A 12,450-nucleotide genomic window follows, 5' to 3' on the forward strand; every position below is an offset into this window, starting at 1 on the left:
TGCACTCCTTACTGGTAATGGGACCTGAGGCAACATGCTTATTGTCTCATTGTTGGTTTCTTCTGAACAACAGGGATGTTAGTGGAGAATCCTGGAGATCTTTGAGCAGTAAAAACTGGGCTCAGCAGGAAGCCAGAGGAGAATCAGTGATCAGGAAATGATAGTGATGATTACTATATAGCCAAATGTTTTCCCATTGCTCAGGAAAATCATTTGGGGAGTGTCTAAAAAAAAACTGCTCATACCTGGACTCTATCCCAGATCAATTAAATTACGATATCTAGGAGTGAAACCCTGGTAAAAAATTTTAAGTATTGCTCTCCAGGTGACAACGATATTCAGTGAGGGTGGAATCTCTGGCTCTAGCTGAACTATAGCTTCCAGTGAGTACTTTAATGTTCCAGAAGGAGCAGATTATCTCATTTAACCCTCCCAACAACACTACTGGGAAGTACAGTTATTAGCCCCATTTTACAACTGAGGCAAATGAGACTCAGGGTGTTAAGTAACAGCAAGTGAGAAGTGGTACTCAGATAAGAAGCTAAGCAGTCCAACTCTGGACCCATGTTAATTACCGTGCAGCAGTCCATTATGACAAGGAGTGCCTCCAGTGGGGACTAAGATCCAGCGAGAGGAGTCATCCAGTGGTCCTGGGCTTTCTCTGTACCTTCAGTCTACCGAACTCCTGCTCTCCATGTGTTCAGGACTTCTCAGCAGCTCCGTGTCAGATAATGACCTGTGGTTATTCAGAAGTCCCCTGCTATTTCCACTGATTTTTATTAAATGCAGCTTGTGGCTCTGACTCAAGAATGCACAAGCTGATTTAGATTATGTTTTGCATTGAGTTTATTAAGATAAAAAATACTTCCCAAGATAGTGAGTCAGAAGTATTTATGGTGAAGTGTGCTGACACTGAATGCAGGTTGATAGCGTGAACAGAATGTTCTCTGAAAGTCAAATGCAATGACCTAACTGTGTTTGGCAGTCTTCCTTTATGTTTAGCTAAGCATTTTATTTCATGTTGGGAACCTCCTGCCTCTTCTGAAAAGGGTCCGTCCTGCAGGAGACTGGGATTTTGGCATGTGCCTCTTTGATACTTAGACCCAGACCTTGAGCCTAATTGTGATCTGCTCCCTGGCTGACTGGCTGGGTTGCCATGGCAAAGAACTGTTACACTCTTTATATATCAGTTTCTCTCACCTGTCAAAATGGGAATATAACTCTGGCCCCGCCTCCCTCCCTGAGGAGAGTGGGAGGGCCCTTTGAAAATGAAGTAATAAATGTTGGGAGGGATTTGTGGATGTGACGTCTTGTCAAATGGGTAAGTAATAAATGGAGTGTCTCCAAAGCTCATTTGCTTGAAATACGCTTGAGCCTTCCGTGTACTTAATCATCCAGCATTTATTAAATGCCTACGAAGTTCGCAATAACACATGGAGTGCTGAGGGGAATACGAAAAGGAGAAAAAGAGGAAATAGAGTCTCAATTCCCAGAGATCTCATTAACTTCTTTTTTTTCACAGTTCACTTTTTAGGTTGATTAAGCGTCAGTATGAACGATGCCTATGCTGTATTTAAAAAGCTCATTCTTGATGATGACTTCCAGTTACATCATATATAATGAGTAGTGTTTTAGTTGTTTTCAATATGAGTGGGTACAGTTCATGTCCTGGATGGACTTACAAAAAGGGCAACAATATTCTGTAGTCCTGGGTAGAGGTGGGAGGGGGAGAATGAAAGACTGCAGTCCCCTGGGTTTATTGGGAAATGGTGCAGTGGCTAATGGTATTATTTAGACACTCTTGTGTCCAAAGGTCTGTGTTTTGGCTCTGCCACTTTATAGATGCATAAACTTTGGGCAATTACTTAACCTTTCTGCATCTCATTTCCTTATCAATAAAATGAGGGTAATGTCTAATTTTATTATTATATTAATATATAGGGTTGTTTTCAAGATTAAGCGATATATACATTTCAAGATTTTTAAAATGTGTACAAAGTGCTTAGAATGGTACCTGGCGCTTCATAAATGCTCAAGAAAATGTTAGCTCTGATCATCACTTTCTATGGGTAATGGAGGAAATGGTGGCGCTTAAAGAATACTGGCACTTCATTTTTCTGGATTATAATAAATATCAAATCCTTTTTTATTCAGTATCCCAACCTTGTGCCCAGATCTACCACAATCACTTAGGATTGCCCCCAATTCCCAAGCTGCTTATTCAGAAATGGAAAACAGGCCAGACGAGCCATTCTCCAGCTTATGGTACTAGGGCTTGAGTTAAACCATTTTGTTCTGAGAGCCTCACAGCAGTCCAGGACCCAGAGGGGTGGCAGATGATAGCTGAAGGAATGAGCGCTGATCTGGGAGTTCAAGTCCTGGCTCTGCCTGTTGTTACTAGGATATTTCTTTAATGTCTCTGAACCACAGTTTACTTATCCTGTTTGTGCAAAAAGCAATGGTTAGGTAAAATTGCTGGGGCCTTATCATGAATTAAGACACTGGTAACAAACTGTACCCAACTATGCTGGAAGTCATTTTATTCTCCACCACTGTGCACTTACGGTTAAAAAAACAAAGACAAAAAAAAATCGCACTTAAGAATGTCTTTGATGAAGCAGTAAAAATTATTAACTTAATTAAGTCTTGGCCCTTGAGTACATATCTTTTTAATACTCTAGATGGTGAAATGGGAAGTATTTATAAACACTCCTGTTGACTGTGGTTGTCACAAAGAAAAGCGTTTGTGTTGTGAGCTGACCTAGCCACTGTTTTACTTGAAGATAAATGATGACTGTCCATCACACTACAATTAGTTATTCTTGAATAGCTTTGAAAATAATAAATAAAACGAGCCTGCCAGTTCAAGTAAACAGGAGATGATATTAGTTGCCAATAATAAAATTTGAGCTTCCAAGCAAAAATTAAAATTTTGGAAATCTTAGCCACTGCCTTGAGCTTGACAGCTTCCTAATGTTTACTGATGAGATGGGTGGTGATATTAATAAATATGATTTTTCTATATTATATAATTAAATGTGTCCAGATCTGGAAGATCTGTGTAATTCACTGAATCAGTGTTTTCTAGATGTGCAATGCATTGCGCATGCAATGATATGAGGGTAAAAGATCTTTAAAGTGGAAGATAGCCCAATCTGTTTTAATCTAACGGATTATGAAAAGTAACTGATATGGTTTCAGATACCACATTTCAACTAACTTGTCAAATTTTGGTGTAGTGTCAAAGAGGACTATCCTAAATTATCTGAAGAGGCTGTTAAAATGCCCCTCCCTTTTCCAACTATGTTAGGGCAGATTTTTTTCATACACTTCAACCAAAACAACATATCTCAACAGAATTGAGTGCAGAAAGAGGAGAATCGAGCTGGCTGTTCTTAAGTCAAATAATAGATTTACAACAATATGGAACAATACCACTCTTCTCACTACTTGTGTATATGTAAGATAGAGTTATTCTTCATTAAAATATATTATTTATGTTAATAAGTAATGAGATTATTTTTCAATAAATTAGTAAAAAAAATACTTAAAATTTTTCTCTTTGGGGTCCTCAATATTTTAAAGAGTATATGGGGTCCTTAAACCAAAAAATTGAGAACTTCTGTCCTAGAACATAGACTCTGGCATGAAAATAATTTTTTTACAGCAGTTTTAGGTTCACAGCAAAATTGAGAGGAAGATACAAAGATTCCCTATATACTTCCTTTCCCCACACATGCACAGCCTCCCCCATTATAAATATCCCCCACCAGAGTCATACATGCATTAAAATTAATGAACCTACATTGTCATATCATAATTACCCAAATTTCATACATTCTATGGGTTTGGACAAATGTGTAAGACGTATCCACTATTAAAATATCAAACAGAGTATATTCATTGCCCTAAAAATCCTCGGTGCTCCACCTCTCCATCCCTCCCCTCCATTCTCCCAGCTCCTGGCAACCACTGATCTTTTTACTGTCTCCATAGTTTTGCCTTTTCTAGAGTGTCTTATCATTGGAATCATATAGTACCTGACCTTTTCAGATTGGCTTCTTTCACTTAGTAATGTGTACTTAAGGTGCCTTCATGTCTGTTCATGGTTTAACAGCTCATTTCCCTTTAGGGCTGAATGATATTCCATTGTTTGAATGTACTACAGTTTATCCATTCACCTACTGAAAGACAACTTGATTACTTCCAGGTTTTGGTAGTTATGAATAAAGCTACAAATACCCATGAGCAGGACTTTATGTGAACATAAGTTTTCAACTGTTTTGGGTAAGTACCAAGGAGCAAGGTTGCTGGATCATATGGTAAGAGTATGCTTAGTTTGTAAGAAACTGCCAAACTGTCTTCCAAAGTAGATGTACCATTTTGCACACCCACTAGCAATAAAGGAGAGTTCCTGTTGCTCCGTGTCTCCACCAACATTTGTTGTTATCAGTGCTCTGGAGTTTGGCCATTCTAATAGATGTGTAATCGTATTTTATTTTGCATTGTAATTTATTTTAATTTGCATTTTCCTGATAATGTATGATATGGTACATCTTTTCACAGGCTGATTTGCCATTTTAATGTCTCCTTTGGTGGAGAGTCTGTTAAGGTCTTGGACTATTTTTTAATCAGGTTGTTTGCTTATTGTTGAATTTTAAGAGTTCTTTGTTATTTGGGGTAACACTCCTTTATTAGGTGTGTCTTTTGCAAATATTTTTTCCCAATCTGTGCCCTGTCTTCTCATTCTCTAGGCATTGTCTTCTACAGAGAAAAAGTTTTTTAATTTTAGTGAATTTATTCTTATCAATTATTTCTTTCATGGATCATGTGTTTGCTGTCATGTCTAAAGTGTCATCACCATATGCAAGTCATGTAGGGTTTATTGCATGTTATCTTGCAGGAGTTTTGTAATTTTGCCTTTTATCTTGAGGACTGTGATCCACGTTGAGTTAATTTATGTGAAGTGTATAAGGTCTGTGTTTAGATTCATTGTGTTGCATATGGTCGTCCAGTTGATTCAGCACCATTTGTTGAAAAGATTATCTTTGCTCCATTGTATTGCCTGTGTTCCTTTGTCAAAGATCAATTGACTTTCAACTTTGTTCTTAAATATTATGTTGGCTATTCTGGATCTTTTGCCTCTTCATATAAACTTTAGAATCAGTTTGTCAGTATCCACAACTTGGTGGGATTTTGATTGGGATTGCATTGAATCAATAGTTTAAGTCTTACTTCAACTTACAGTGTGATCTTGGGCAGCTCTCTCCCCCTCTTTGTGCCTTAGGTTTCTGATGTGTAAAGTGATGATAATAACAGTAGGTTGTAGCAACCCCTACCATTGTAATAGCTGTTATCGTCATCATCATTGTATCATCACCATTGTCATTGGCCTCCATAGCATCACTCACTAGTACCACCACTGGGAGACATAGTTTACTCAGGGACACAGAGCTAGAGGTAGTCAGCAGAACTGGATTTTTTTTCTCTCACCTCACTTTCCACTCACCAGTTTGCCATCTCAATATTTGTAGTTAGGGAGGAAGGAAAATAAGGATTTGAAGGCTTCCACAGTGCAAGCCCACACTGTCAGAGGTATTGAATCAAGCCACTGAAAAAAGTATGAATTGCCAGGTCTAAATGAAGAGGTCAGATTGCTTTATCTGGTGTTCAGGCTCAGTTAGTACCTGCTGTCTGATATCCAGTGCTTCTGTGGTTGTCCATTTGGAAATATAACTTGGTCCAGGAGGAGCAAAATCCCACAGGTACATGTAATAGATTAAGAATATCCAAAGCCTAGGGAGGTAAAGTGATATCTGGCATGTACTCTGAGCTAGTGGCAGAGCTGAGAGCAGGTCCAGTTTGCAGCTCCTCTGAGCTGGGCTACCTTGTTGGAATGCTCAGATGTTCTCTGAAAGGAATGACTCATTTGAGACCTCACCTAACTTTGGGTATACAGAAGAGAGTGGGTCCCCTAATGTGGCCCATGAGGCTATTACTGAAGGATTCAGATGGTTCTGGGAAGAGAATGGATCATGGCCAGGGGCTTGTTAACAACAACAAATTCAATGATACAAACATGTATTTTAATTTTATTTTATTCCAATCGCAAATCTTTTGTGTTGTTTAGGCCAAATGTTCTGATGCTTCCAGTTTTTATCAAACTGAGGACTATGAGGACTAGACCATTTGCTTGTTCTACTTACTAAGTGAGCAGCTACAGATAGCAAAAAAAAAAAAATTGAACATTATTTATTGGTAAAAAGTTAAAACCAAATTCCCTGTGTTTGTGGCAAGGCTTTTTTGTTCATTAAACACAGAGGCTTGTTTATATTCCCTTTGTTCTTTCTGGAAGCATACTGCTTGGGCCAGCTACTACTCTGATTTCATGATGCTCCATAAATCTCATTTTTGTTTTTAGGTAGAAATTACATGGCACTTCATGGACAGATGAACCACTCTTGCCGCAGTCTAGTAGTTATGTGACCTTGAGCAAGTAGCTTCTCCCCTCAGGTATCCTGTTCTGTAAAGTCAGAACTGGACTTGGCCAGGAAACCAATCACTTAGATGGATAATCATTCTGTATGTTTAGGAAAAGGTATTTTGAGACCAAGAAAAGAAAAAAAAAATAGCAAACACAATAACAGAAACTCATGCTGCATATGCTCTGTGCCAAACCCTATTCGAAGCATTTTCCATAATACATTTAATCCTCGCAGTAACCCTATAAGGAAGATACAGTTATTATACTAATTTCATAGATAACAAAACTGAAACACAGAGAGGTTAAGCAACTTGCCAAAGGTCATGATGCCAGGGTTCTTGTTCGTGGAGCCTAAGAATGAACTTCACAAACACTCAAGGTAGGAGAGCAAGGCAGAGGCTTTTATTTAGAGAGAAAGAGAGAGGACAGAACTCCTGGGACAAGAGAGCCCCTGGGTGGTGAGTTGTCTAGGGGTTTTATAGGCAGGGCTATAGATGTACACCTGCTAATGGGCCCAAGATGTTTACCTTTGAAGAAACACTAAGTTTCTTATTAGTCTTCCTGGTTATTTACAAGAATTTTACTGCTCTGATTTCCTCCCAGGATAGCAGCTTCCTGGTCTGGGAGCATATCACTCAAGACTGCCTGCTTTGCTCCCAAGATGGGCTGAGTTATTGTCTGTTTGTTAAGAAACTTACTTTTTAATTAATTGGGTTTTAAGATGCAATCTTATTTTCAAGATGGCATCTTTCCTGCTTTTACTATGTTGTTTTGGGCTTGCTTGCTACATTGCCCAGGTTGCAAATCATTTGTTTAGCATTGGAGGAAGAAAAGCAGCACCTGGGTAAAGTCATTAAAACAAGCTGGGCCCCCCAGCAGGCCAAAACAAATCCCACAGTAGATTATCTTACTTTGTTTTTTCCAGAGGCCCTCACCCTGCTCTGTCTAAACCCACCGTTCCTGGCTCAGTCACATGGCTGCTAAGTAATGGAACCTGGACATGAATCCAGGCACTCTGACTCTAGAGTCTGTGAGAGTTGATTTCATACACTGGATCAGCTTATATTAATTTGTTTTCAGCAAAGTTGAATGTTAAGTACACCTTCAGAATATAGTTGAAATACCTCCACTCCTTCCCCCACCGCCGCAATTATAGAACTCTCTAGCTCTTGGAAGCACTGGTGTGTATCTGTGATTGTGGGATCATGTACAGTAATGGGTTTGGAGGCAAAATAAATGGTTTAAAGTCCCAGCTCATCCTTTATATTATACGTTATGGAGCTTGGCCACAAAGTTTGCTGGGACTTCAGAAACAACCACCTGTCTGGGAAAACCAAAGAGACAAAGTAGAAGTGATGTAAATACCTGACAAAAACCCAGCAGGTAATGTTAACCCCTGAGGCATGCACCCAGCAGCTGTCATCTTGGCCTCAGGGGAGTGTGGCTGATGTTGGTTGGCTTTGATACTTGAAGAAGGTGGAAATCTGGGAGTGGGGAGCCAGGCTGTGGGAGTACCTAAGTGATGACACTCCCTTGCCACTATGGCAACCCGTGCATGGAAAGCTGGAGAGATAGGAAACGGTACTCAGCCTCAAGGAGAAGAGCCTGCCAGGGGATAGGCAGGGGATCCCAGCACATCAGGTCAGGTGAGGTATCTTGCCTCTGGCAAGAAACTGGAATACCAGCCAGAATGCAAGACTAAAGCCCAGACCCATTAACCAGACAATCTTGTCTGGAGTTAGGGGAAGATGCAGCCTTGTGGGTTATGTATGTGTGTCCCCAGTTTATCCTGGTTTGGGGAAGAAATTGAAATTCTTTTCTCATCCTTCAGTGGGGCTCAGGCTACTAAAGCAGTCTGGTGGAGTGGAAAGAGCTAGGTTTTGGATTTTATAAATGTAAAGACGCAAGGCATTAGCGAAATCATTTATGGGCTCATGATTCTGTTGTGAAGGATAATGACTCACTGGCTTAAGTGAGATGAAAAGCAACACAGTGAGTGATGGTCCTGCTCAGTCTGTTTTCAACCACACGCACATGATAAATGCCAATCCCATGTGTGACACACTCTTGTGGGGCTACCCAGACATTGACATCTATCCCCAAGGTTTTTGTAGAAAAGTGAAGCAAATAATGAATTGTTTATTTTTGCATTTATGAAAGCATTTTATAAGCATTGGTGTGGTTACATTAGCCAGTTAGATATCTCAAAAAAAGAGAGTGTTTCAACAAAGTTCCATTACCTTTAACAAATTTACTATGCTCTGCCTGCTTATACATACAGTAGCTACCGTGGCCACTTAAATTTTTTTTGTGTGTGTGTTTAAATCAATTTTTATTAATGCCATCCAGAGGTAGAAAAATATTTCATTTACACACTTAGACACACAAACATATAGATTGAGATGTAATGACTACATTAGCAATACTTTTCATAAAATAACATATACACAGACAGATAAACTGATACAAAAATTTGAGTTACTAATATCCAATTGCCTTCTTTCTTTTTAGCTTATTTGATTAAAAGTATCTCAGTTTTCAAGAATACACTCTAAGGGCGAGCAGTTTACATAACTGGGTTAAGATCTAGACTGCCCTAGACTAACAGGGCCAATGAAGGCTCTGAACTGATAGGGACTCTGTGTGTCCAAGTGGCTGGAAATGAAATGCAAGTACAATTCTAGCACCAGTCATTTAAAGCCAGCCTGTATTGCAGAAGATAAATTTCTTGCGTTTCAGGGAGTCTAGTTTTAAAACCTCCCAATTTTTGAAGATGATGATGACCCCAATAAGTAGAATAGATTTTCACCAAAAAATTTTAGAAAACTAGTTCCATATTGTAGTTCACGGGACTTTTGATTATTTTCTTTCCTTGCATGAAAATAAATTTAGCTGCATAATATATTGTATACTTCTCTCAGGGGCCAAGCCTCTCCATTAGAGAGTTTGTATTTGAGGCCAGGCTGTGTGCAGAAGATAAGGTACTTCTTTTTCAGGGTCTGGGGATCAAATTTCTCCCAGTTCTTCAGAATGTATGCCAGCGGGGTGTCTGGCTTTAAGAGGAAGCTCCCATCTCCGAAGCTATCCCAGATGAGTCCCCAAAAATGATGCTGGGGTTCTTGTTTGTGGAGTCGAAGAATGAATTTAGCAAACACCCAAGGTAGGAGAGCCAGGGTAGGGGCTTTTATTTAGAAATAAAGTGAGAGGACAGAGCTCCTGGTTCATGCCAGGAGGGGACAAGAGAGCCCCCCGTGGCCACTTAAATTTAAATAAAAAATTTCAGTTTCTCGATTGTTCTAGCTACATCTCATGTGCTCAATAGCTCAACCTGTGGCTAGTGGTTATCAATTAGTGCAGATTAGAGAATATTTCCATCGTTACAGAAAGTCCTTATGGACAATACTGCTAGACAGTAGGATACACTGAAGATGCAGTAATGACCAAAACATTGTAGATGCCTGCCCTTCTGGGCTTAGTCCTGCAGAGAAGACAGCTGCTTAATGAGCCATCCCAGGTGTCGGGCCGGGGAAGGACCGAGGGCAAGGGCAGGACGTGGCAGGGAGGTCTTCCCAAGAGTAGATGGTCAGGGAAAATGAGATCAAAGAAGCCTTCATATACATGAATAACAGACCAATTCTTTAAAAAAATATTGAACTTGATTTAAAAAAATAATTATTTTCTCTGCAACTAGATTCCACAACTAATATCAATATAGGGCTTAAATATGATATTATTGAAGAATAATCTCCAAGAAAATTTATTTCAATATTAAAATGTTTAATGTAATCTCAAAAGAAGCCAAATGCAAAATGTATATACAGTACTATTCCATTTATATGAATCTGGAACAGGCAGCATTAGCCTGTGAGGATAGAAATCAGAGCTGTAGCTGCCTGGAATGGGGGTGGGGGAAGGTTGGGAACAGGGATTGACTCCAGATGATCTTAGGGGTACTTTCTGGGATATTGATGATGTTCTGTATCTTGATAGGGGCACGGATTACATGAATTTATGCATTTGTCCATACTCATGGAACTATAAACTAAGATCAGTACATTTCCTAAAATGTAAATTATATTGCAATTAAAAATTGAATGCTTAAAATGATATATTAAAACATGTTATGGTTGATATGAGTAACATTATAGAAATATTTATTGCCCCATTACTCTGTCTGCCAGTAATCTGGCCTCATAACCCTTGTATCACTAGCAGGAAGATTTCTGGCATCCTTCCTGATCTTGCTCCACGTGGATATAAATATGTTGCTCCTACTTTTCCAGTTTTTCATACATTCTCTTTTATCAAAAGTGGACAAGCTGGAAGGATCTTTGACAAAATATTAAAAATGGTGTTATTTTAGGATGAAGAGATTTGAGGTGAATTTTACTTCTTTTTCTTGTTTACTGTATTGTTTGAGCCTGTAACAAGGATCACGCATTGATCCTATACTCTGAAACAGAAAAGCTCGTTTTGTCTTGGCTTATCCAGGAGTACTGAATGGTCATTTGAAAACTTTGGGTTTTATACTGTGGTTAGTATCATACGTCCTTCCAAGCAGCAGGCTCTGTGAGTGATTGTTTATTAGTCACAGGGTCTCAGTAAATGTATCATTTCATGCCCTGTCTGTCTCCACCAAGCTACTCCTGTTCAGTCTCTCTGTGGGCCTGGGGCACACAGGAGTGCCTGGAGTTGCTTGGAGATGCTCTCCAGCTGCCTGCCCCTCACCTGCCTCCTCCACCCTCTGCTTACAGATTCTTACCTGACCCTTGATGAACCGATGAATAACATCACCACGTCCCTGGGGCAGACAGCTGAACTGCATTGCAAAGTCTCTGGGAATCCTCCTCCCACCATCCGATGGTTCAAAAATGACGCGCCTGTGGTCCAGGAGCCCCGGAGGATTTCCTTTCGGGCAACCAACTATGGTTCTCGGCTACGGATTAGAAACCTCGATACCACAGACACAGGCTACTTCCAGTGCGTGGCAACAAATGGCAAGAAGGTGGTTTCCACCACTGGAGTCCTGTTTGTCAAGTTCGGTAAGCAGCCTCCTAGTGGAGGTGCCCTTTAGCCTTCAGGTTCCACGTGAGTGAGGAAGTGGGGAATGAGGATGTACTAACAATGTGCTCTGTGCCCAGCAATGCTAAAGCTGGTCCAGTTGTACCCATTTTACAAATAAGTAATCCAAGGCCTAGTAGTTAAGTACTATGCTCAGGGGTGCCCAGCTAGTAATTAGAAGAGCAGGAATGGGGTCCAGATCTGTCTGGCCCCACAGCCTCTGCTCTAAACCACAATGCCAGAGTCAAAGAAGATTGAAAGATTTACAGCATGCATGTCCCTCTGTCCTGCTACCATCAAAGACCCCTGCAGCTGCAATTATGTCCACATGTAATTGTGCCTCCCACTGGAAACTCCCTGCAGGCTGTGGGGTCGCTTACTCTGTTGACTCATTTTTGAGCACTTGTCTTAGCATTTTTCAGGCCCCGAACTGTGGTGGTAGTTCAGGTTTTCTATAGACAGGTTTTCACTGTTTTTTTTGTTTTGTTTTGTTTTTAGGGGATTTGGGGGGTTTTTTGGTAGAGGTGGTTGGGAAAACTGAAACAAAATAATAAATCTCAGGAAAATAAATATCACCTCAGGGTGACTGAGAACTTTAATCTGTAATAGTTTAACTAAACCCACACTCACCCTCCTATAATCCAGACTCACTGTTTCTTTTGTTTTTCTTTCATTTCTTCAGGCCCCCCTCCCACAGCAAGTCCTGGATCCTCGTAAGTATTTTCAAGTATTTTTATCTCCTTTCTTGGCATTTATTTCTAAGTGTTTCTCCAGAGGTTTCTAGGGCAAAGGTAATGTTGTCTTCTTTTCTGCTTGGGCCAAAACACTGTGTTTCTAGATTTCATTCCATTCACCCTGCCCTCATTCCATTTTGCTTTTTTTCTCTGATATGAAGATTCACAGGA

At 40.0% G+C, this 12,450-nt stretch overlaps 1 protein-coding gene across 8 annotated transcripts in view; it reads left to right on the forward strand.

Annotated features, from left to right (window-relative positions):
- Positions 1-12,450, forward strand: part of ROR1 (receptor tyrosine kinase like orphan receptor 1) — a 383,873-nt gene that overhangs the window by 240,516 nt on the left and 130,907 nt on the right. For 7 of the 8 annotated variants that reach the window (XR_012130193.1, XM_073234068.1, XM_037024370.2 and 4 more), the window contains 2 exons: positions 11,239-11,526; positions 12,228-12,258. Coding sequence is in view for 7 of the 8 variants with exons in the window: in XM_073234068.1 (XP_073090169.1) it covers positions 11,239-11,526; positions 12,228-12,258 (319 nt within the window). In the remaining variant the exon portion in view is untranslated. Of the gene's footprint in view, positions 1-1,752; positions 4,288-11,238; positions 11,527-12,227; positions 12,259-12,450 lie in introns of those variants that run through there. The other variant, XM_037024368.2, reaches the window with a different exon arrangement.

This window comes from Manis javanica, chromosome 4, assembly GCF_040802235.1.
Source record: "Manis javanica isolate MJ-LG chromosome 4, MJ_LKY, whole genome shotgun sequence".
NCBI lineage: Eukaryota > Metazoa > Chordata > Mammalia > Pholidota > Manidae > Manis > Manis javanica.